Source organism: Dendrobates tinctorius, unplaced genomic scaffold (genome assembly GCF_039654945.1).
Source record: "Dendrobates tinctorius isolate UK_male_01 unplaced genomic scaffold, ASM3965494v1 ptg000086l, whole genome shotgun sequence".
In the NCBI taxonomy this organism is placed as follows: domain Eukaryota; kingdom Metazoa; phylum Chordata; class Amphibia; order Anura; family Dendrobatidae; genus Dendrobates; species Dendrobates tinctorius.
In genome coordinates, this window is record NW_027361754.1 from 28,065,219 (window position 1) to 28,087,656 (window position 22,438).

Below are 22,438 nucleotides of genomic sequence, written 5' to 3' on the forward strand. Positions count from 1 at the left end.
TCTCTGAGGCTGCCAGAAAGTCGAGCGCAGTGCTCGCAGCCCCATAGAGAATGAATGGAGTAACAATCGGAAGTCTGATCTGCTGCTTCATTTTGTAACTTGGATAAACCTTTACCAGCTGGACCTGATCTGTAAGTTATCACCTATCCCTTTTTATTCCTTCTAATCGAAATCCGTTCAGCACTGCCAACGTCTACTTTGCTCAATGATTTCAACTTTCAATCACTACCTCACCTGTTTTGGTTTTGTGCCTCTAAAGTGCTTGACTTGTTCCCACCATGTATTTTTAATACGTGGAATTTTTGAAGTTATAAATGCAGCAGTTCTTCTGTTTAAAAAAAAAAAAAAAGTCCGTTTGGAGTGCACACAATAAGGCCGATTTATCATCAAAGCTTTAAAAAAATTAAAAAAAAACTTTGAAAGGTTGCAAAATCTTTGCACAACGTGAAGATGCGCAAACATTTTTAAACTTTTGGTGGTATCACACAAATTTGAATCTACTTTTGAATGGCCGTCCCATCAAATTTGTCAAAAAATGATGGCATTTTGTACGCCAGAAATGTTACTTTGTGGAGCATACTACAAAGGAGATGCGAAAAATTAAGTGGCCAGGAGGACACCTCCATGAAATGGATTTCAATTTCTGGCGCACACAGGTGCAAGAAAAATTCCCTCTTAAATAAGTTTGGTATAATTTCACTCTGACAAACTTTCGACTGGCTCATAAAACACTTCTTAGTAGTTTCCCCCATAGTTTTTCCTTGTATCTTGTCACAAAGTCTTTCTTTTTTTGTGCAGCGGAGAACAGTTCAGTTGCAAGTCCGGATGGTACAGAGAGTCTGATGTCTTCAGCAGAGGCCACGTACAGTTACACAGGTAACACATAAGGAGCGCTTCATAGTGAGAACATGCACAAAGCTATAAATGTTCTTGTATAGGGACAATGGTGGTCAATGTGTCATTTACATTACAATCATTGAGTCTATTACAGTCTTGAACTTGAACTCTAGTGCCAACTTTTGGATGAAGCAAACCTAAAAGTTAATATTTACCAATTAGTGTATTTAATTTCCTAGAGGAGCATTGCATGGCCTACAAGTCTCCTTAGGCTATGTGCCCACGTTAGTGTTTTTAAACGCTTAGAAAACCGGACTCCTTCCCAGAAACCACACGTTTTATTTCTGCGCGAATTTTGCACAAAAACCACACGTTTTTTATGCGTTTTTTTTCCACGTGGTTTCTGGGAACATTGGAAATGGCTAAAAACGCTCAGCTATGCGGAAAATGAGCATGCTGCATTTTTAGCCGCTAAATGTTTAAAAACGCATGCATTGGCACAAAAAGCCAAAAATGTATGCAATTTAATGGGAAGCTTCTTTTAAGCGTTTCTGCAGCATCGGATCCGACACAAACGCTGCGGAAATGCTTAAAAAAAAAAAAACACAACGTGGGCACACAGCCTTACACTTGCATTGTCGCTCTCAACAAAGCTAAACATTACCTTAAGGCTCTACAGTCCCAGCTAACATATCTGGATGGGTAGTGCCAAATGACAAACTTACCACTTCCATTGGGTATTACAGCTCCGCTCTCGTTCAAGTGAATGACGTGCTGGACAGCACTTCCCAGATCATGTGCATGGCCATCAGGTATTGTGCAGCTCTCCTGGAATGGTGCGCTTGTGCGATAGCTGCTGGTTCTGCAAGCAACCTGTAAGGCATTTGTGGGTGCAACATAATCACCACCTCTATCCTCAAAATGCAAACGTGAGAGGCCGTTTCGCATAGTTATGATTTTTTACCCGAATGCTCATTGGCCATTGCAAACACCGCCAGGGTCAGCCGATGAATGAGTCTGCCTAAAAAAAAAAAATCGTTGGTTGGCAGCTCAAACTTTGAGGTCCGTATCATCTTAATTATCTCTCGTTCCCATATAGTTTCCACCAGTCTTTAAACGATCGCCAATCAGTGTGGTGTATCATCAGTTAGAGCTTGGAAATCTGTCCGTGTGAACTAGCTTACGTACATTTCTGTTGTGTAACCTTCCTTGGTTACTGGCCCCTATGTTTTCCTTGTCATGACTACTTTTTGTCGGGTTTTCCTGTTCTGTGATCTAGATGCAAATCCAATTTATACTGGGATTATCTTTCTCTGGGTCTAAGGGGGATAGTCGAGTCTTTCATATATTTTTTTTTTTTTACTAATATTATTATGGTAAGATTTTGTATCAAGAAGCTAACACATCATTTCTCATTTCTAAGGCCAGGAGCAGTTCAAGCGCCGCTCCCTGAGTGTTATCCAGCGGCCTCTGAACTCAATATGTGGTATTACAGAAAGCTTCCAAACCTAATAGACAATTCTATTATCTCAATCTCTAAAGCAATCAGAGGCAGTCCAAGTGTGCCGCTTGGTGGCAGTCCAACCCAGAGCTCTGCGGAGTGTGAAGCCTTTATTCTTTTTTGTGCCATGAAAACATTGGGCTACCTGTTATTGGAATCCTCAAGGGTTTTAAGGGCAACTCTCATTACTCCCGATATGTCTGTTTTAGTAAATACATATATTCCCCATAATAGACCAATTTTGTAGAATCTTTTCTTGCAATTCTACTTTCCAGTACGTCCACCTGACAGCACCATGGAGGACGTCCTCCTCCTCCTCCTTACAGGGACAGGAAAGCACACGAGAGGTTAAAAGGTCCCGTCCCACCCCATTTCCCTCAGTGTTATTCCTGTCCCTTCATGGAGGGACACGCGAGCGGTGCTTCAGAGCTTACCGGAGGGCCCAGGGGGATCGGGCGGCCAGTCCAAACCTTCCCCCTGTCAAGACGCCCGGGCCAAAACTTCCCGGTGGGGAGTCCCTCTGCCCCAAAGGCCAGAAGCAGGACGATGCTCCTGGAGGGAGCCGCTCCTCCCGGTGGGAGGCTCTTGGCTGCAGTCGGTTGCCGCCATAGCAGGCAAAGGTCAGTCCCCTGCAGGCAGCTGGCCGGGCGGGCGCCAGCGTCACGAGGAAAGCGCAGTCAGAGGAGCAAAAGGGGCTAAAGTCCGGGAGGAAGCGGAAGCGAGAGCACGCGCGTCACTGCCAGTGAAGTCACATGCCGGTTTGAATCGCAGCGTGCGCTTCAGGGGCTGACCGTCTCTCTGGAAGCACAGATCGCTACAGGGTGGACGCAGAGGCTCCGGCGAATGGTGGGGTAAGTGCGCCTGGCACTAGGGACCCTGCCAAGGCCACATCCAAGTCGGTCGCTTGCCTTTTGACCCCGAGGAAACACAAGCATGGGAAGAAGTGCACAAAGTCTATGTTCTGGTAGCCAAGGTCACCAAGAAAACTGCCATCCCGTCCGAGGACTCATCAAGTCTCTGAGACCCGATGGACAGGAAGGCTGACGTTCTATTAACAAGGACATGGGAGACTTCGACTGCCCTCATTAGGGCTAACATAGCAGCCACCTCGGTGGCCAGGTCTATGTTTCTGTGGATAGGGCAGTTGGAGGAACACCTAACCAACAAGACCCCTAGATCCCAGATCCTGGCATCCCTTCCACTCATGAAATTGGCCTTGGCGTTCCTGTCAAACACATCAGCTGAATCCGTAAGGTTCACAGCCAGAAACAGCTCCCTGTCTAATGCAGCTCTGAGAGCCGTCTGGCTTAAATCCTGGTCAGCGGATAACGCTTCTAAGGCGAAGTTATGCTCCATTCCCTTCTCAGGCCTAAGGGTGTTCGGTCCTGCACTAGATAACGTTTTAGAGCTAGTGTCCTTCAAAAATAGAGTTCCCAGAAGAAAAACCTAAGCGGCCTCAGTCCTTCCGGAGAGGTCCCTTCTCTAGGAGACAGGCCGACTTTAGGAGCCAAGCCAGGTCCAACAGAGGCTCCCACAGCCAGGGTGGGAGAATCAAAAGCTCCAGATCTAGAAGGCAATGACGCCATAGGTATCGGGGGGTGACTCCACCACTTCGCAGTGAATTGGGCCCCGAGTTACCCACAATCAGTGGGTCCTCAGAACCGTTGCGGAGGGTTACAGCATAGAGCTTTACTCCCCTCCCCCGACAGATATATTGCCCCCACCGTAGTCCCGGCGGACTCCGCCATGTGGACGGACCTACAGTAAATGATCAGTTCAGAGGTTATAGTACCGGTTCCTCTGAAAGAAAGGGGAAAGGGACACTACTCCTCCCTGTTATCCATTGCAAAACCATCCGGCGAGGCCCGAACTATTATAAACTTAAAACCTCTAACTGCCTGGGTCAGGTACAAGAGGTTTCGGATGGAATCAATTCGGTCCGCAATACATATAATAGACAGGGATGCGGTCATGTGCACCCTCGACCTGAAGAGTGCGTACTATCAGGTCCCTATCCATCCTTCATCCCAGAGTCTGTTAAGATTCGCGGTCAAATTACCAACTCGGACCTGCCACTCAAGTTCCAATGCCTTCCATTCGGGCCGGCTTCGGCCCCCCAAATCTTCACAAAGCTGGTGGCGGAGGTAGTACCCTGACCTCTCAGGTAGGCCATCATGATCATACCATACGATTTCCTCCTGGTGGCAGGATCCGAAGAAGCGCTCATTCGAGACAGGAACCGAGCAATTACAGTAATGGAGTTCCTCGGCTGGGTGATCAACTGGCAGAAGTCAGACCTCATACCAGAGTCCATAAAGGTCTTCCTCGGAGTTCTCCTAGACTCAGGGGACAGAATATCCCTGCTACCAAAAGAAAAGCAGAAGACTATTCGGGACAGAGTCGGAGACCTGTTGACGCATCACTCCTCCATAATAGGGGCAATTTAGGTTCTGGGCCTGATGACCGCTTGCATTCTGTGCGTCAGATGGACCCAGTTCCATTCGAGACCATTACAAAGGGAGATCCTCGCAAAATGGGACAGAAGTCAGGCTTCACTCGCCAGACCCATAAGGCTGCCAGGACTGGTGAAAAAGTCACTATGGTGGTGGACACAGCCCAGGAATCTCCAGGTGTGCGTACTATGGACAACCTCTCCATATGTGGTAGTCACCACTGATGTCAGTGCGTGGGGATGGGGAGCCCATGTAGAAGGGAAGATCTTCCAGGGAAGATGGCCAGTAGACATCAGAGGCAGATCCTCCAACTTCAGGGAACTCTCTGCGGTCTGGGAGGCCCTGCGGCGGAACCGGTCGGTCCTGAAGAATCGACATGTCCGAATATTATCTGACAACGTAACAGCAGTGTCGTTCCTGAAGCACCAGGGAGGCCCCAGGCACCGACCACTCCAAGCCCTAGCAGGAAGAATATTCGCATGGGCAGAAGGAACAGTCCTCCCAGTAACAGCAATCCACCTACAAGGTTCCCAGAACGTGGTAGCGGACTACCTAAGCAGACAGCATGTCTGCCCGACAGAGTGGGAACTGAACAAGGAGATTTTCTGTCAACTGTGTCAGCGTTGGGGGACCCCCAGTATAGACCTGTTAGCAAGCCGAAAGAACTCAAAGGTCTCCAGATTCTACTCCCTGAACCTGGCAGACCACCCGGAAGGCGTAGATGCCCTGAGCCAAGCCTGGGAAGAACCCCACTTACGCGTTCCCACCACTGGCGCTCATACAGCGGTACTCAGGAAGATCCGCGAGGACCGCGCAAAGGTGATAATTGTCGTTCCATACTGGCCAAGGAGAAGCTGGTTTCCCCTACTAGGAGCCATGGCAGTGGAAAACCCAGTCGAGCTACCTCGGAAGAAAGACGTCATCCACCAGGGCCCGATCTGCCATCCCAATCCAGCAAGACTCCACCTCTCGGTGTGGATCCTGAAAGGGACATCCTGAAGGCAAAAGGCTTATCAGATCAGGTCATATCTACCCTACAGGCCAGCAGGAAACCGGTGACATCCGCAATCTACCGGAAAGTATGGAAGAGATTCTGTCTGGACGGTGGCAGGTCCGATCTTGTGGCGGGTACCCCTGACCTCCCTAGCATCCTAAACTTTCTACAGTCAAGGTTTAATAAAGGCCTTAAGCCCTGCACTTTAAATGTCCAGATTTTGGCCTTAAGCTCCTTCTTTGATTACCCGTTAGCTTCTCATCCCTGGGTAGTAAGATTTGTAAGAGCCACGCAACGTCTTCGCCCCACAATTGGGCAGCTCACTCTGGCGTGGGACCTTGGCCTGGTACTCAGATTCCTATGTAGGGAACTCACTCGCAGAACGGCCTTCCTTGTAGCCATTACCACGGCCAAGAGAATAGGGGAAATCCAGGCCCTGCCACCAGAGACCCATATCTCCAGATCAGAGATCGTATAATCTTGAGATTAGATCCAACATTTATTCCAAAAGTAGCCTCTTGCCAAAATATAAATCAGGAGATGGTTACCATCCTTCTGTGACAATCCCCGTAATGAAAAGGAACAGCGTCTTCACTCACTGGATGTGAGGCGCGCGGTTATAGACTATTTAGAGGCCACCAACAGTTGGCGTATTGACCCAAACCTGTTCGTCCTTTTTGGTGGTAAAAATAAGGGGAAAAAAGCCCTAAGGCATCCATCACAAGATGGATTACTTCAGTAATCTCAGACGCCTACCAAGCAGAAGGCGCCAACCCGCCAGATACTTGAAAGGTCCACTCGACAAGGGCAGTATCGGCCTCGTGGGCCAAACGGGCGGGCGCCTCGGTAGATCAAATCTGTAGAGCAGCAACCTGGGCCAGACTTGGCACATCAAGCTTGTAGTGCTTGCAGAATGTATTATCTGGGCAACAGACAGCATTTGGGATAAAGGTTCTCCCGGCGGTAATCCCACCCTGAGGATGTGCTTTGGTACTCTCCATGGTGCTGTCAGGTGGACGTCCTGGAAAATAGGTATTAGACCTACCGGTAATGATGTTTCCAGGAGTCCATCCTGACAGCATGGGTAGTTCCCTCCATGTTTGTCATATGCTGTAATATGATTGTATCATTAAAGTGTTACTTGCATTATCCACGCTGTGGTACTTGTTAAATCACTGAGGGAAATGGGGTGGGACGGGACCTTTTAACCTCTCGTGTGCTTTCCTGTCCCTGTAAGGTGGAGGAGGACATCCTCCTCCTTAGTGCTGTCAGGATGGACTCCTGGAAACCTCCATTACTGGTAGGTCTAATACCTGTTTTTGCTGTTCCTCTCACTGCTCCTTGAAATTTGGTAATAAATTAACAACTGGAGTTCACCATCCCTTGTTAGTGTAGGGACAGACCCCTGTAATTGGACCGAGTGATAATGTGCAAGAATATGCCCTGAGGGCACTTGGGTGACCATTTATTCCTACATTTCCAGGAGGGATAATAGAGGAACAACACAAAGTTCTAAGAAAAGATCCAACAGAAAATTTGGTGTTTCATTGCAAATGCAGGTATTTATAAAACAAGACCTGTCAGGAGGGGGACAGATCCGCTGTAAGTGAACATTTTATATTATAGAAGATTTTTATTTTGTAAAGTAGAAGATAATGAAGAACATAAAGTATTAGAATCATTATTATGGCTGAGAAGTGGCTGCCTCTGCTTCCCATTAGAGATTGTTCAATCCTGCTCTTATACGCACAATCACATTCATCCAAGGTTGGGGGGGGGGGGGGTTACTAGTAAAATATAAACATTTTCTTCCCTTCATCTTCATCCTTCCCTTTTCATCCCACTCCCCTTTCCCTTCTCTTTCCCTTTTTCATCTCACCCCCTTCGCCTTCCCTTTTCATCTCGTCCTTCCCTCTCTCCTTCCCTTTTTTTTTTCACCTCTTTGATCCTCCCTTCCCTTCTATTCTCCCCCTGCTCAGGCATAGATGATGAATGTAGCTGTCGGCAGCATTGAGTCTTGTGTATATACAGTTGTGGCCAAAAGTATTGACACCCCTGCAATTTTGTCAGATAATACTCAGTTTCTTCCTGAAAATGATTGCAAACACAAATTCTTTGGTATTATTATCTTCATTTAATTTGTCTTAAATGAAAAAACACAAATAATTGTCCTAAAGCCAAATTGGATATAACTCCACACCAAACATAAAAAAGAGGGTGGACAAAAGTATTGGCACTGTTCGAAAAATCATGTGATGCTTCTCTAATTTGTGTAATTAACAGCACCTGTAACTTACCTGTGGCACCTAACAGGTGTTGGCAATAACTAAATCACACTTGCAACCGGTTGACATGGATTAAAGTTGACTTAACCTCTGTCCTGTGTCCTTGTGTGTACCACATTGAACATGGAGAAAAGAAAGAAGACCAAAGAACTGTCTGAGGACTTGAGAAACCAAATTGTGAGGAAGCATGAGCAATCTCAAGGCTACAAGTCCATCTCCAAAGACATGAATGTTCCTGTGTCTACAGTGCGCAGTGTCATCAAGAAGTTTAAAGCCTATGGCACTGTGGCTAGCCTCCCTAGATATGGACGGAAAAGAAAAATTGACAAGAGATTTCAACGCAAGATTGTGCGGATGTTGGATAAAGAACCTCGACTAACATCCAAACAAGTTCAATCTGCCCTGCAGTCCGAGGGTACAACAGTGTCAACCCGTACTATCCGTCGGCATCTGAATGAAAAGGGACTGTATGGTAGGAGATGCAGGAAGACCCCACTTCTTACCCTGAGGCATAAAAAAGCCAGGCTGGAGTTTGCCAAAACTTACCTGAAAAAGCCTAAAATGTTTTGGAAGAATGTGCTCTAGTTAGATGAGACAAAAGTAGAGCTTTTTGGGCAAAGGCATCAACATAGAGTTTGCAGGAGGAAAAAAAGAGGCATTCAAAGAAAAGAACATGGTCCCTACAGTCAAACATGGCGGAGGTTCCCATATGTTTTGGGGTTGCTTTGCTGCCTCTGGCACTGGACTGCTTGACCGTGTGCATGGCATTATGAAGTCTGAAGACTACCAACAAATTTTGCAGCATAATGTAGGGCCCAGTGTGAGAAAGCTGGGTCTCCCTCAGAGGTCATGGGTTTTCCAGCAGGACAATGATCCAAAACACACTTCAAAAAGCACTAGAAAATGGTTTGAGAGAAAGCACTTGAGACTTCTAAGGTGGCCAGCAATGAGTCCAGACCTGAATCCCATAGAACACCTGTGGAGAGATCTAAAAATGGCAGTTTGGAGAAGGCACCCTTCAAATATCAGGGACCTGGAGCAGTTTGCCAAAGAATGGTCTAAAATTCCAGCAGAGCGTTGTAAGAAACTCATTGATGGTTACCGGAAGCGGTTGGTCGCAGTTATTTTGGCTAAAGGTTGTGCAACCAAGTATTAGGCTGAGGGTGCCAGTACTTTTGTCTGGCCCATTTTTGGAGTTTTGTGTGAAATGATCAATGTTTTGCTTCATTCTCTTTTGTGTTCTTTCATTTAAGTCAAATTAAATGATAGTACCAAAGAATTTGTGTTTGCAATCATTTTCAGGAAGAAACTGAGTATTATCTGACAGAATTGCAGGGGTGTTAATACTTTTGGCCACAACTGTAGTGTTGCTGACTTTGCTGGTGACTTTCTATTAAATTTGTAATTTATGCTAATTAGATGATCTGCACTATAATTTTTTGTTGTATACTGATAGCAGTGTCCATATAATGTACTGTATTCTACACTATTATGACTTTCAAGTGATCACAGGGTGGGTGGTAAGTGTGTCAGAACATGGTGTGTTGGGGGTATAGAGAGGCGAGGCACCTGGTGATGGGGTTCCCAGGCGACACAGTGTGGTGGGAGCGTATCATGTAGATGAACGTTCCCAGAGAAGCAGTCACTGTTGGATACATGGTAGGACCCATCTCGTCATTGGCCTGCACTCGGGGCATTTGTGAGGAGTTTGATAACCCTATAGCAGAGGTCTCAAATTGCATTCCTCAAGGGCCATAAACAGGTCATGTTTTCAGGTATTCCTTGTATTGCACAGGTGATCATTTAATCACCTGCACAGATAATTCCAGCACGTTTTGCAGTGCTAAAAAAAATCCTGAAAACATGACCTGTTTGCGGCCCTTGAGGAATGCAATTTGAAACCTCTGCCCTACAGCGTCCTCTGTCAGGCAATCTCCTATTCCCTACAGTAGTTCAGCGGTGGCTGGGAACGGGCACATGAGACTTCCAGTTGTTTCCTTACAGTTTTCAGCTGTAATTTCTGTTTTCTTCCCTGCAGATAAATCTCTTGAGAATCTGGTGCCTCGTCCTCGCTTGGAGTCTCTGAGCTCCGTAGAAGAAGACGACTATGACACTCTGACCGACATAGAGTCTGATAAAAATGTCATTAGGACGAAGGTAAAGCAGATTGTGATGTGGGAGAGAGGGGTGGTTATATGGTCTTGGGGTTTTAAACCACTTTTTAAAAATTCTTGCCAATCCAGCAAACCATCCTCAAATATTTTTTACCTGTCTCTCCTGTCGTTTTCCACATCATCGCCCCCTGCCCATTTCATCACTTCATTCACTTCTGATTTGGGCATTACCCATGGTGCCTCGCACTGATGTCACCCTGCCTGTCCTATGGTGCGGACTCTGTGCATGCACCGGATTCTTTCCCAGGATCATTCACTGTGCGCAGAGGAATCAGACCATCTCCAAGGAGTCTCCTCTGAATTCTCTTGATGTAGCTTGTTCTGGAAAATCCTTTTCAGTCTGTGATTTCACCTGTGCCAGTGGTCCACTTACTTCTTCCTTTCAAAAAAAATCACATGTATGCTCAGTCAGATGTTGTTGGTTTGGCCCAAAACTTTCTATTGTGTATGTAAAGCCTTAGTGGCCATTTCTAATTAGGCAATTGGTCTGGACACGTACACCTGTGGGGGTGCTGGGGACTGGGATGGACACCTTGTTACCCTTGGGTGGAGGTGGGTGGTCTGGTGTTGGGGCCAGACTTGTACACTTGGGGGTGGTGGGGGAGCTGGGAACTGTGGTGGGGATGTTGTGCACCTGGGGGTGGGGCTGGGGACATCGTTTGACGGCAGGGATGAGTGACTGAGCCGGGCACTTTGTACACCTGGGGGACTGGTGATGGGGTTGGACACACGGTGCATCAAATGGGGGGGTTAGGCAAAGGGGCTGGATACGTTGTACGCCTGGGGGAGCTGGCAACTGGGCTGGATATGTTGTACATCTGGGGATGCTGGTTACGGGGCCAGACAAGTTGTACACTTGGGGAGGCGGGCAACATGCTGTGCACTGGATTGAGGGGGGCGGACATGTTGTACATCAGAGGAGGGATGGGGGGCTGTGATGGGCCCAGATGATGTACAATGGGGGGCCATGGGATAGAAAAAAAGAAAAGGGTTCAGTGATGGAGCCAGGTCTGTGTGGGTGTAAGATTATAACCAGGGCTGTGGAGTCGGAGTCGGTGCTCATTTTGGTGGAGTCGGAGTTGGAGTCGGTATAAAATGGACCGACTCCGACTCCTAAAATATATAATAAATTGGGTACAGTAATTCAATGCAGGATGTGCTGAATATTTTTTCATAGGAGTTTGGGAAAGTTATGAAATGTCCTATAAATGGCTGTTATATTCCTGATCTAAGGCTACATTCACACACAGCGTTTTTCGTGTTTTTTGAGGATACGTTTTTCAGCTGCAAAAGCTGATCATCTTTTTAAAAAACTGCATCACCTCAAAGGTTTTTGAGCTCATAGATAATGTTTTCAATAGCAAGAGCAGATTAGAAATCTGCTCTATCTATCCATTTATCCATATCTGTACCAAAAAGAATGAAAACCGGGTAGTACACCAATATATATTCTGTTCTATCTAAATATCTTGATTATTGGATCATAAAAATTGTACTACAATAAATTTTTCACTTAAATATAAGCAATATGTGTGGGAGTCGGAGTTGGAGTCGGTGTAAGGGAAATTGAGGAGTCGGAGTCGCAGGTTTGGCTTACCGACTCCACAGCCCTGATTATAACCGGTTGTGTTTTTCTGCAGCTGAGAGAAGATGTTTCCGCTCATAATTATCCTGTTTTTTTTTCAGAAATATCTGTGCGTTGCTGATCTTGCGAGAAAAGACAAACGCGTGATGAGAAAAAAGTACCAGATCTATTTCTGGTGAGGAGACGCGAGCACTGCACGTCTAACACCCTCACTTCATGTGCACTCATCCCCAAACAGATTTTTTGTAATCCTTTTCCTGCCGCATCTGTTGGCTTTCTAGTCAGTGACGGTTAACTGAGAACTTATACAGATAGTATATTTCACATTTCCTCCAACCACAACCCCTGCCGTCAGTTTAGCCCTTCATATCCCAACCCTTTATGTACGGTCGTGCCTGATTACTCGTGACTCCTCCACAGGAACATCTCTACGATCGCCGTGTTCTACGCTTTGCCCGTCGTGCAGCTTGTTATAACCTACCAGACGGTGAGAAAATAGGGGTAGAGTGGACGTTATATGTGCTCTCATATCTGGATATAACATTGGTTCCCTTGTCTCTAGGTGGTGAATGTAACGGGGAACCAGGATATCTGCTACTATAACTTCCTATGTGCCCATCCCCTCGGATCATTGAGGTATGTCATATAGAATCTCCTGAAGATGTAGGAGAATATTGTAAATATGCAGATTATTTCTTTTTATGCAGCTTTATGTAAAGTAAAAAGATACAGAGTGGCATGAAAAAGTTTGGGCACCCCTGGTCAAAATTACTGATATTGTGAACAGTTAAGCAAGTTGAGCATGATCTCTATAAGTCACAAAGTTACAGATGACACATTTCCTTTTGTATTTTAGGGAAAATAAAGTATTTTCACCTTTCACATTTTAAAAATTACAAATAGGAAAATAAGCCAATGCAAAAGTTTGTGCACCCTGCATGATTAGTACATAGTAGCGCTCCCTTTTGAAAGTATCCCAGCTTGTAAACACTTTTTATAGCCCGACAAGAGTCTTTCAATTCTTGTTTCAGGGATTTTCATCCATTGTTCCTTGGATATTTCTTCCAATTCTGTTATATTCCCGGGTTATCTTGCATCTTCTGCTATTTTGAGTTCTAGCCACAGATTTTCAATGATGATCAGATCAGGGGACTGTGAAGGCGACTGTAAAACCTTCAGCTTGAGGGCATCTATTGTGGATTTCGACGTGTGTTTAGGATCATTATCCATTTGTAGAAGCCATCCTCTTTTCAATTTCAGCGCTTTTACAAATGGTGTTATGTATGCATCAAGAATTTGTTGAAATTTCATTGGTTCCATTCTTCCCTCTACCCATGAAATGTTCCTCGTGCCATTGGCTGCAACACAACCCCAAAGCATGATTGATCCACCCACATGCTTAATTGTTGGCAAGATGTTCTTTTCCTGAAATTCTGTGCCCTTTTTTCTCTAAACATACATAGTTAGTTCGCAAGGCCGAAAAAAGACATTTGTCCATCCAGTTCAGCCTATATTCCTTCAGAATAAATCCCCAGATCTACGTCCTTCTACAGAACCTAATAACTGTAAGATACAATATTGTTTTTCTCCAGGAAGACATCCAGGCCTCTCTTGAACCCCTCCACTGAGTTTGCCATCACCACCTCCTCAGGCAAGGAATTCCAGATTCTCACTGCCCTAACAGGTTATATCTCCACGGTCCGTATTTGCAGCGCTTTGGACGCAGCTCCGTCCAAAGCGCTGTCGACTTTTGTACGCTCGGTGATTCCGCATGTGTTTCTTGAACCATGCGAAATCACTGCATCCTATACATAGACTGTGACTATGCTGTAACATCTGGCCGCTGCGGCTGTACGCAGCATTCAATCCACAGCGTTTCCTGACCGTGGAAACATACCCTAAAGAATCCTCTTCTATGTTGATGGAAAAACCTTCTCTCCTCCAGATGCAGAGAATGCCCCCTTGTGACCATCACCTTCCTTGGTATAAACCATTCCTTTGAGAGATACAGTGCCTTGCGAAAGTATTTGGCCCCCTGGAACTTTTCAACTTTTTCCCACATATCATGCTTCAAACATAAAGATACCAAATGTAAATTTTTGGTGAAGAATCAACAACAATTTATTGGCTATTTTAAATTTTTGTGGAAATTCAAAATCTGAAGTGGGGCGTGCAATATTATTACCTTTTTACAGCTGCAAGTCGCTTGGGGTATGTCTCTATCAGTTTTGTACTTCGAGACTGAAATTCTTGCCCATTCTTCTTTGGCAAACAGCTCGACCTCAGTGAGGTTTGATGGAGATTGTTTGTGAACAGCAGTTTTCAGCTCTTTCCACAGATTCTTGATTGGATTCAGGTCTGGACTGTGACTTGGCCATTCTAACTCCTGGGTACGTTTTATTTGTGAACCATTCCATTGTGGATTTTGCTTTTTTTGATCATTGTCTTGTTGGAAGACAAATCTCTGTCCCAGTCTCAGGTCTTTGCATACTCCAACAGGTTTTCTTCAAGAATAGTCCTGTATTTGGCTCCATCCATCTTCCCAGCAATTTTAACCATCTTCCGTGTCCATGCTGAAGAAAAGCAGGCACAAACCATGATGCAGCCACCACCGTGTTTGACAGTGGGGATGGTGTGTTCAGAGTGATGAGCTGTGTTGCCTTTACACCAAACATATAAAAAATTTGATTTTGGTTTCATCTGACCAGAGCACCTTCTTCCACATGTTTGGTGTCTCCCCGGTGGCTTGTTGCAAACTTTAAACAACACTTTTTATGGATATCTTTGGGAAATGGCTTTCTTCTTGCCACTCTTCCATAAAGGCCAGATTTGTGTAGTGTACGACTGATTGTTGCCCTATGGACAGACTGTTCCACCTCAGCTGTAGATCTCTGCAGTTCATCCAGAAGAGTGATCATGGGCCTCTTGGCTTCATCTCTGATCAGTCTTCTCCTTGTTTGAGATGAAAGTTTAGAGGGACGGCCGGGTCTTGGTAGATTCCTTCCATTTCAATATGATCGCTTGCACAATGCTCCTTGGGATGTTTAAAGTTTTGGAAATCATTTTGTTTCCAAATCCGCCTTTAAACTTCTCCACAACAGTATCACGGACCTGCCTTTTGTGTTCCTTGGTCTTCATGATGCTCTCTGTGCTTCAAACAGAACTGAGACTATCAGAGAGCAGGTGCATTTATACGGAGACTTGATTACACACTGGTGGATTATATTTATCATCATTAGTCATTTAGGACAACACTGGATCATTCAGAGATCCACAATGAACTTCTGGAGTGAGTTTGCTGCACTGAATGTAAAGGGGCCGAATAATATTGCACGCCCCACTTTTCAGACTTTGAATTTCCACAAAAATTTAAAATAACCAATACATTTCGTTCAACCTCACAATTGTGTCCCACTTTTTGTTGATTCTTCACCAACAATTTAGATTTGGTATCTTTGTTTGAAGAATGATATGTGGGAAAAGGTTGAAAAGTTCCAGGGGGCCGAATACTTTTGCAAGACACTGTATTTGTATTGTCCCCTTATATACTTGGTTATTAGATCGGCCCTCAGTTGTCTTTTTTTTTTTTTTTTTTTTTTACAGATTAATCATAATTTTGCTAATCTCTCTGGGTATTGTAGTTCCCCCATCCCCTTTATTAATTTTGATGCCCTCCTTTGTACTCGCTTTAGTTCCATTATATCCTTCCTGAGCACCGGTGCCCAAAACTGTACACAGTATTCCATGTGCGGTCTAACCAGGGATTTGTACAGAGGCAATATAATGCTTTCATGTGACCTCTTTCAATGCACCCCATGATCCTGTTTGCCTTGACAGCTGCTACCTTTGAACTCTTTGGCCACCTTGATCAATTTCACCTCATCGGTCCACAAGACTTGATTCCAAAAATGCATCAGGCTTGTTAAGATGTTCTTTTGCATACTTCTTTACTTCTTACTCTGCATTTTATGATGAGGATGCAAGAGAGGCTTTCCTCTGACCCTTCCATGAAGGCATATTTTTGCAGGTGTCTCTGAACAGTAAAACAATGCACCACAACTCCAGAGTTTGCTAAATCTTTCTGGTGTTTTTTTGCAGTCAAGGGGGGGGTCTTTTGTTCTGATTTGCCTGTCTAGAAATCCTATGAGCAGCTCACTTAAATTTTGCTTGGTCATCTAGACTTTATCTTGACCTCCACTGCTCCTGGTAACTGCCATTTCTTAACATTTTGAACTGAGGAAAGGGCAACTTGAAAACGCTTGGCTAGCTTCTTATAGCCTTCTGCTTTGTGGGCTTCCACCATTTTCATTCTCAGAGTGCTAGGCAGCTGCTTAGAAGAACACATGACTGCTGTATTTTGGCACAAGGTTAGAGGAGGCTGAGTTTTTATAAAGCTGGGAAATTTGCATCACCTGGCCATTCCTAATTATGATGGTGAACGAGCCATAACCCTAACAGGCTAATTAAGGTCTGAAACCTTGGTCAAAGTTATCTGACCACCCAAATCTCTAAGGCTGCCCAAACGTTTGCATCTGTACATTTTTTTTGCTTTTTTTTTTTTGTTTTTTTAAATGGTAAGTCAGTGTTTTGGTTTTTTTTGCCTAAAATGCAAAGAAATGTTGTAGCCCCATCCTGAATAGAGTGGAGGTGCATTAGTACAAGTCCCTATTCTTGGGGCTCTAGTTTCTCCCCTCTTCCCATACAGAACACATCTGAGCTAGAGGTTGGGAGAGATGGTGGTCTTCCAAACGAGCACGTGTCTGACGGTAGTCTATCGTCTATGGCTAGTCTGAGGCTCCACCTCTCAAACAATAGCAAAACTAATAACATTTTGGAAGTTTCCAGGACCCTTGAACACTTCTTTGTTTTTAGCACACTGGTAATATCGCCCCCATGACTGATATTAGTGTGGATTTTTTGTGCCTTTTGTGTTTTTATATCCTTTTCTCTTTTTCTAGTGCTTTTAACAACATCCTCAGTAACCTGGGCTACATACTGTTGGGATTGCTTTTCCTCATCATTGTGCTACAGAGAGAACTCCGTCACAACCGCAGCCGCTTCTACACCAAGGGGCAGGTGGAGGTAAGGACAAGCCACGTGAGCACTCCTACATAAGCCGCTCTGGTCTACTGGGGGTATTTACAGCTCATGGGAAGACTGGTGACAACCAATACGGTTCCATTAGTCAGTTCTCCCAGTAACAGATTCACTGCAGAAAGCTATCTTTCTTGGCGCACATGATTTTGCTATGTAACTTAAAGCAGTGGTCCCCAACCTTGAGAGCCACATCCAGCTCTGAGAGAGGGTCGTGAGCCATGTCTAGCATTGAGAGATGGTCGCGAGCCACAACCAGCACCCACACTCCCTCACATTAGTGGCAACGAAAGCCCCTATTATGGGTATAATGACAGCCAAAGCTTTTCCACAGAACCAGTATACCAAGATCCAAGGGTTCCCACAATTCCCCTCTTCAGTATTCTCCCATCACACTGTTGTATCCAGCTTCAAGTACCTCCTCTGACTGGTAGTATCATCCTGTATCCAGCACACCATCCTTAAATTATCTCTAAACCCCTAAGACCAGTATATGTGCATCCAGATCTGCTCTTCTGTGGCGGACTACTCACAAAATTCACCATTTTGAGATGAGCTCTTCATAGCTCTTTGCTAGACCTGGAGCTAAAGCAACAAGCTAGCAGTCAGCCGCGAGCCACATGTGGCTCCTGAGCTACACTTTGGGGATCCCTGACTTAAAGGGTTTGTCAACTTGATAGCAGTCTTAAATTCTGTAATCACCCAGGTAAAATAAAAAATTAAAACGCTGGTACACACATTTTGCACATTGTCATGTGAGCACCGCAGCCAGTCCATGGCCACAGATTGGCTGCAGCACTCAAACCTCCTACCAGACGTTTGAGTGTCATCCAGGTGTAAATGAATAAGCCCATTATCTGCCGCTGATTGGCTGCAGCGCTGATAAGTGTCACTTGATTAGTGGGATACCAAGCCCTGACATTCTTGCTATACTGGTTCTGCAGTAGCAGGTGAACGTATAAGTTGGTGTTTTTTTTCCTCTGAGACCTACACCATTTAAGACTTCTATAAGTAGTGGACAATCCTCTTAAGGTCCCCTAGACAGTGGATTAAAGTCGTCCATTTCTGCAGTTGTAGCTGGACTGACCATCTGATGCGCATGGCGGACCCTGGACTCTCCCCCATCGGATATTGTTTTGGCAGTTGCATTTAATCGACATATTTTTTTTTTTTCCCCTTAAATAAGCTATTCCCCTGCCTGTGATGTGTTTGGCAGCAGCCTACCCTCTCCACCCTGAAAACACATGAATGTGCAGCCGCGCTGAATGGTCATGTATATGTTAGGGTCGACAGTATATGGACACCATCAGTTTGGTCGTGTGCATTAATGCCTGTCACCCAGCTGCTCTTTTGGCCATCCATGTGCCATCGCTCACTTTTTTGACTAATTCAGCTGAAGGCGAGTAATAATATTCTGCAGACATTGTCTATGCGACAACAAAAGGACTTGTTGCATCACTGGGGCCCATACACATTACATAATCGCCCATTCCTGCCTAAAGCGTCAGGTTTGGCCAACAGTGTAGTGCGTATGGCCGGGTCTAATTGTAGTTGGAAGCAATCATCTGGGATATACACTTATCCATCCTCTTCCTTCTGTTTAGGAGTGCGGCATCCCAAAACACTTTGGCCTGTTTTATGCCATGGGCACTGCCCTGATGATGGAGGGTCTGCTCAGCGCATGTTACCACGTGTGTCCCAATTACACCAACTTCCAGTTTGGTTAGTATTCCGTCATTCCTTTTTACTTGCCAGTCTTTACACGCACCCCACTATTCACATCCATTGTTTTTTTGCCTTTATTACAGATACTTCCTTCATGTATATGATTGCCGGACTGTGCATGCTGATGCTGTATCAGAAGAGACACCCGGATATTAATGCCAGCGCTTACAGTGCCTACGCCTGCTTGGCCATCGTCATCTTCTTCTCCGTCCTTGGTGTGGTCAGTGACTTGTATAGTTGTGGTTGCCCCTTTATACAGGTGAATGTTACCATTGTAAACGCCAGGATGATGCAGTTACTGCTCATTGATGCACAAGACAAATGAGGCCATTCCCAATCATGTCAGTGTTTGGGCATCTGAAAAGAGTAGCAACATGTTCATCGCCCTAAATGGAACTGGTCAGGGGGATTAGAACTCCTAACCAGATACCTAGGACCGTTATGGGCTGCTTTACTATATTCTGGCTGATGCAGCGGAACTTGGAAAACGTACTTTACAATATAGCACTCTGTTTACAAAAGACCTGTACAGAGTCATGTAGGCAGAGCCACCGTCTGAAGTCACACGGGCTGGTACTTCTAGCTTGATGAATGTCTCACAGATGAAGCGAGGCGTACCGGCCTCTACTTGCTCTAGATATTGCTGGCGGAGGCTTTTGATGAATTAATCACCGTGTGGGACTTCAATAAATCCATGAGGAGGATCGACCAACTTCCTTCAGAGAAGAAGCTCCACCCCCATGACTCCTTATGTCATTTGAATATAGTATATCCAGTCTTTACAATTACCATTTCTGTAGTCGGGTTCATACAGTATATAACTGTTTAACCGTTTTGGGGTAACAGGTTGGGGGGAGGGCCTAAAACCACCTCCCACCACATACTTCCTTGGGGTATTCTTTTAGTCTCTGTTAACTGGTGGGTTCTTGGGTGGACTACAGCCATGTCGAACAGGAACGGAATTGTCCTCATATGCCTGATTCCAAAGGTGCTGGTATGGTGACCTAAAACCAAGATCAGAATATACCTTTAAAGCAAAAAATGTTTCAGTTGGATATTAAAGGGGTATTCCCCTCTCCAAGATCCTATCTAGATATATAGTGGGTATAATATTAGCAAATACCTCGAATTAGAAATGTATTATAGTTCTTGTTTAGCTATGTCGCTTACCCCATGTACAGGGCATTGCAGTAGCTTCGGTATCCGTGGTTATGACCACCATGGATTTCTAAGCTACTGCAATGCCCTGTATATGGGCTAAGCAACATGGCTAATCAGAAAAACTATATAACATTTCTAATTGGAAGTATTTGCTAATATACCTACTATAATGGGATAGGATCTTGGATATGGGAATACTCCTATTAATGCACAATATGACATACATTTATGATGGGTGTGGGTTCCATAGTCTGGACCTGCCTGTGTTACGGGAAAAGGGCTCAAACTTTCGAGAGTGGAGAGATATCGGTTCATGCTCAGTTACTTCTATTCACCTTTATTGCTCGTCCAAAAACAGCCAAATGGGAATGATAAATTAGACAACCCCTTATATACGTCTACGGTACCAACAACCGTTTGGCTGAGGTGGAACTTTTCCCTCAAAAACCCGTTTTTAATGCCTTCCCTATCCGTATACTCCATTACTATGGTTTCTCTCTTCCTCAGGTGTTCGGGAAAGGAAATACAATTTTTTGGATCGTGTTCTCGGTGATTCATATCGTGTTTACTCTGGTGCTGAGCACTCAGCTTTATTACATGGGCCGCTGGAGACTAGGTAACACCATACTGATCAGCGCAGTCGCCATTGCTTGCCTTGTCACGTTCCTGATCTGTGTCACTTTTTACCTCCAGACTCGGGGATCCTGCGCCGGATCCTGCAGGTTCTGTACACGGACTGTGTGAGGCAGTGCAGCCCCCCGATGTATATGGTTAGTAACGGCCCGTGCCTCATCTGTATGCTGTGGGGTCTACATGTAGATATGTGTTTCATCAGATCCATTGTTTTCTCTCTACATGTCTATATATGTATTGTATAGACTGGGATATGACGGTAAGTGGCCGGGACGTCTCACAATTGCATGTCTTGTAAGCAGGTGTCTGTGCTCATCTTCTCAGCTGCTCCTTTCTACAATATTCTGATTTCTCTTGGCCAAAATGCCAGGGCAGAAGAGAATCTACGGAGATAAAGAGAACTACAAGTGATACGTTTCTTAATATAAATTATCAAAGTCAAGTAAAAAAAAAAATTATATATTCTGTCGCATTGTGTATCAACTCTGCAATCGGAGGCAATGTGCATTGGCAATTTGATTTCACCATTTTTATTTTTCTTCAATGCTTTTCTCTTTCTTTGTAACTTAAAGGGGTTATCTGATGCCACCCACTTCTTCACCAGGAGGTGATCGGTGCTGATGACCTTACTTCTGCACATACATGTCTGTGCACATGTAGCGGCAGTATGTGGTCAGTACTGCCCTCCTCCAGTCAAAGTGAGCGACATCTAAAAAACACTTTTATAGTGCCCAGACAAGGGATGGCTGGCAGCCAAAAGTGATGTCTGACTCGGCTTGAACAGTCATGTATTTTCTATGGGGAGGGGGAGGAGTTTGCTGCCAGATAGCTCTGACTGCAGCTTCATTCTTGAGAGAAGGATCAGGTGCTTAAATTTATTCTAACCAAATATTCATTTTCCCTGACCACCTCTGCTGGGGGAGAATCAGGAAGCCCCCTATAGATAAGATGATCGGCTGGTGCACTAACTTTAATCTTATGTGTACGGGGGCTTTAACCTTCTGTAACTCACTTGTATCCTTGCACTTCTTGCCTTCTTGTTGTCCAATTTTCTTCCCCTTGCTTTTTCTCCATGGGACACTAACCCTCATCCAATTTTCCAGGACCGCATGGTGCTGCTCGTCATGGGGAACATCATAAACTGGTCTTTGTGAGTATCTAGAGCTTTTTTTGCAAAAATGTAAACCTTACATTTTGAATTCAAGGCTAGGACAAGTAAGTCCAAGCCTGATTCATCAAAGGTTTTACGCCAATATTCTGGTGTTAAAAAAGGTTTGCCAACCTTTTTAAACCTTTCAAAACTCAAGGCTTCGCTAAAATTTTGCAATTTTTGGCATTTTCGCCCAGCTCTGGCAAAGTGGATGAAGCAGGGACAGGGGCATAGTAACCACTGCTCCTCATATTCATGAGTGGTGGTGTTCGGTACACCACAAATCTTACTTTAGGTCTTCAATTAAAACACTGTAGATTCAGTCTTATATTTATTCCCTCTGCAGGGCGGCCTATGGCTTAATCGTGCGACCTAATGATTTTGCCTCTTACCTTCTTGCCATTGGGATCTGCAACTTGCTGCTTTACTTTGCTTTCTACATCATCATGAAGGTGAGCAGTGAGGGATTTGGAGGCTTTATCTGTCTTTTCTTTGTATCCTCTATAATTACGTTGTCTTCCCATCTGTACGATTTAGCTCCGCAGTGGAGAAAAGATCCTTCCTCTTCCGTTACTTTGTATCGCCTGCACATCTGTGGTCTGGGGATTCGCTCTGTTCTTCTTCTTCCAAGGACTCAGTACTTGGCAGGTAAGTAATAAAGAAGATTGTGTGGGAGTGAGCAGCTTAGCAGACTGATTAGCCTGTGTGTGTTGTATAAGAAGCCTAGCAAAAATGAGAATATGGATTAAACCTGCTAAGCCATCATAGAGTACTCCTTCCACCAAAATCTGTAGATATGAAGATCTCCCGCCATCTCCTGTACAATACTGTGCCAGACCTCTGCAC

General features: G+C 44.9%; 1 protein-coding gene across 6 annotated transcripts in view; it reads left to right on the top strand.

Moving 5' to 3' along the window:
* The window catches only part of SIDT2 (SID1 transmembrane family member 2), a 66,701-nt gene that overhangs the window by 42,218 nt on the left and 2,045 nt on the right, over positions 1–22,438 (top strand). For 4 of the 6 annotated variants that reach the window (XM_073585217.1, XM_073585219.1, XM_073585218.1 and 1 more), the window contains 14 exons: positions 799–876; positions 2,261–2,323; positions 10,109–10,227; positions 11,931–12,004; positions 12,250–12,316; positions 12,392–12,465; positions 16,788–16,911; positions 18,528–18,645; positions 18,732–18,868; positions 20,317–20,425; positions 20,503–20,579; positions 21,546–21,592; positions 21,939–22,044; positions 22,130–22,240. In XM_073585217.1, the coding sequence (XP_073441318.1) occupies positions 799–876; positions 2,261–2,323; positions 10,109–10,227; positions 11,931–12,004; positions 12,250–12,316; positions 12,392–12,465; positions 16,788–16,911; positions 18,528–18,645; positions 18,732–18,868; positions 20,317–20,425; positions 20,503–20,579; positions 21,546–21,592; positions 21,939–22,044; positions 22,130–22,240 (1,304 nt within the window). The remainder of the gene's footprint in view (positions 1–798; positions 877–2,260; positions 2,324–10,108; positions 10,228–11,930; positions 12,005–12,249; positions 12,317–12,391; positions 12,466–16,787; positions 16,912–18,527; positions 18,646–18,731; positions 18,869–20,316; positions 20,426–20,502; positions 20,580–21,545; positions 21,593–21,938; positions 22,045–22,129; positions 22,241–22,438) is intronic. The other 2 variants (XM_073585222.1, XM_073585223.1) reach the window with 1 other exon arrangement.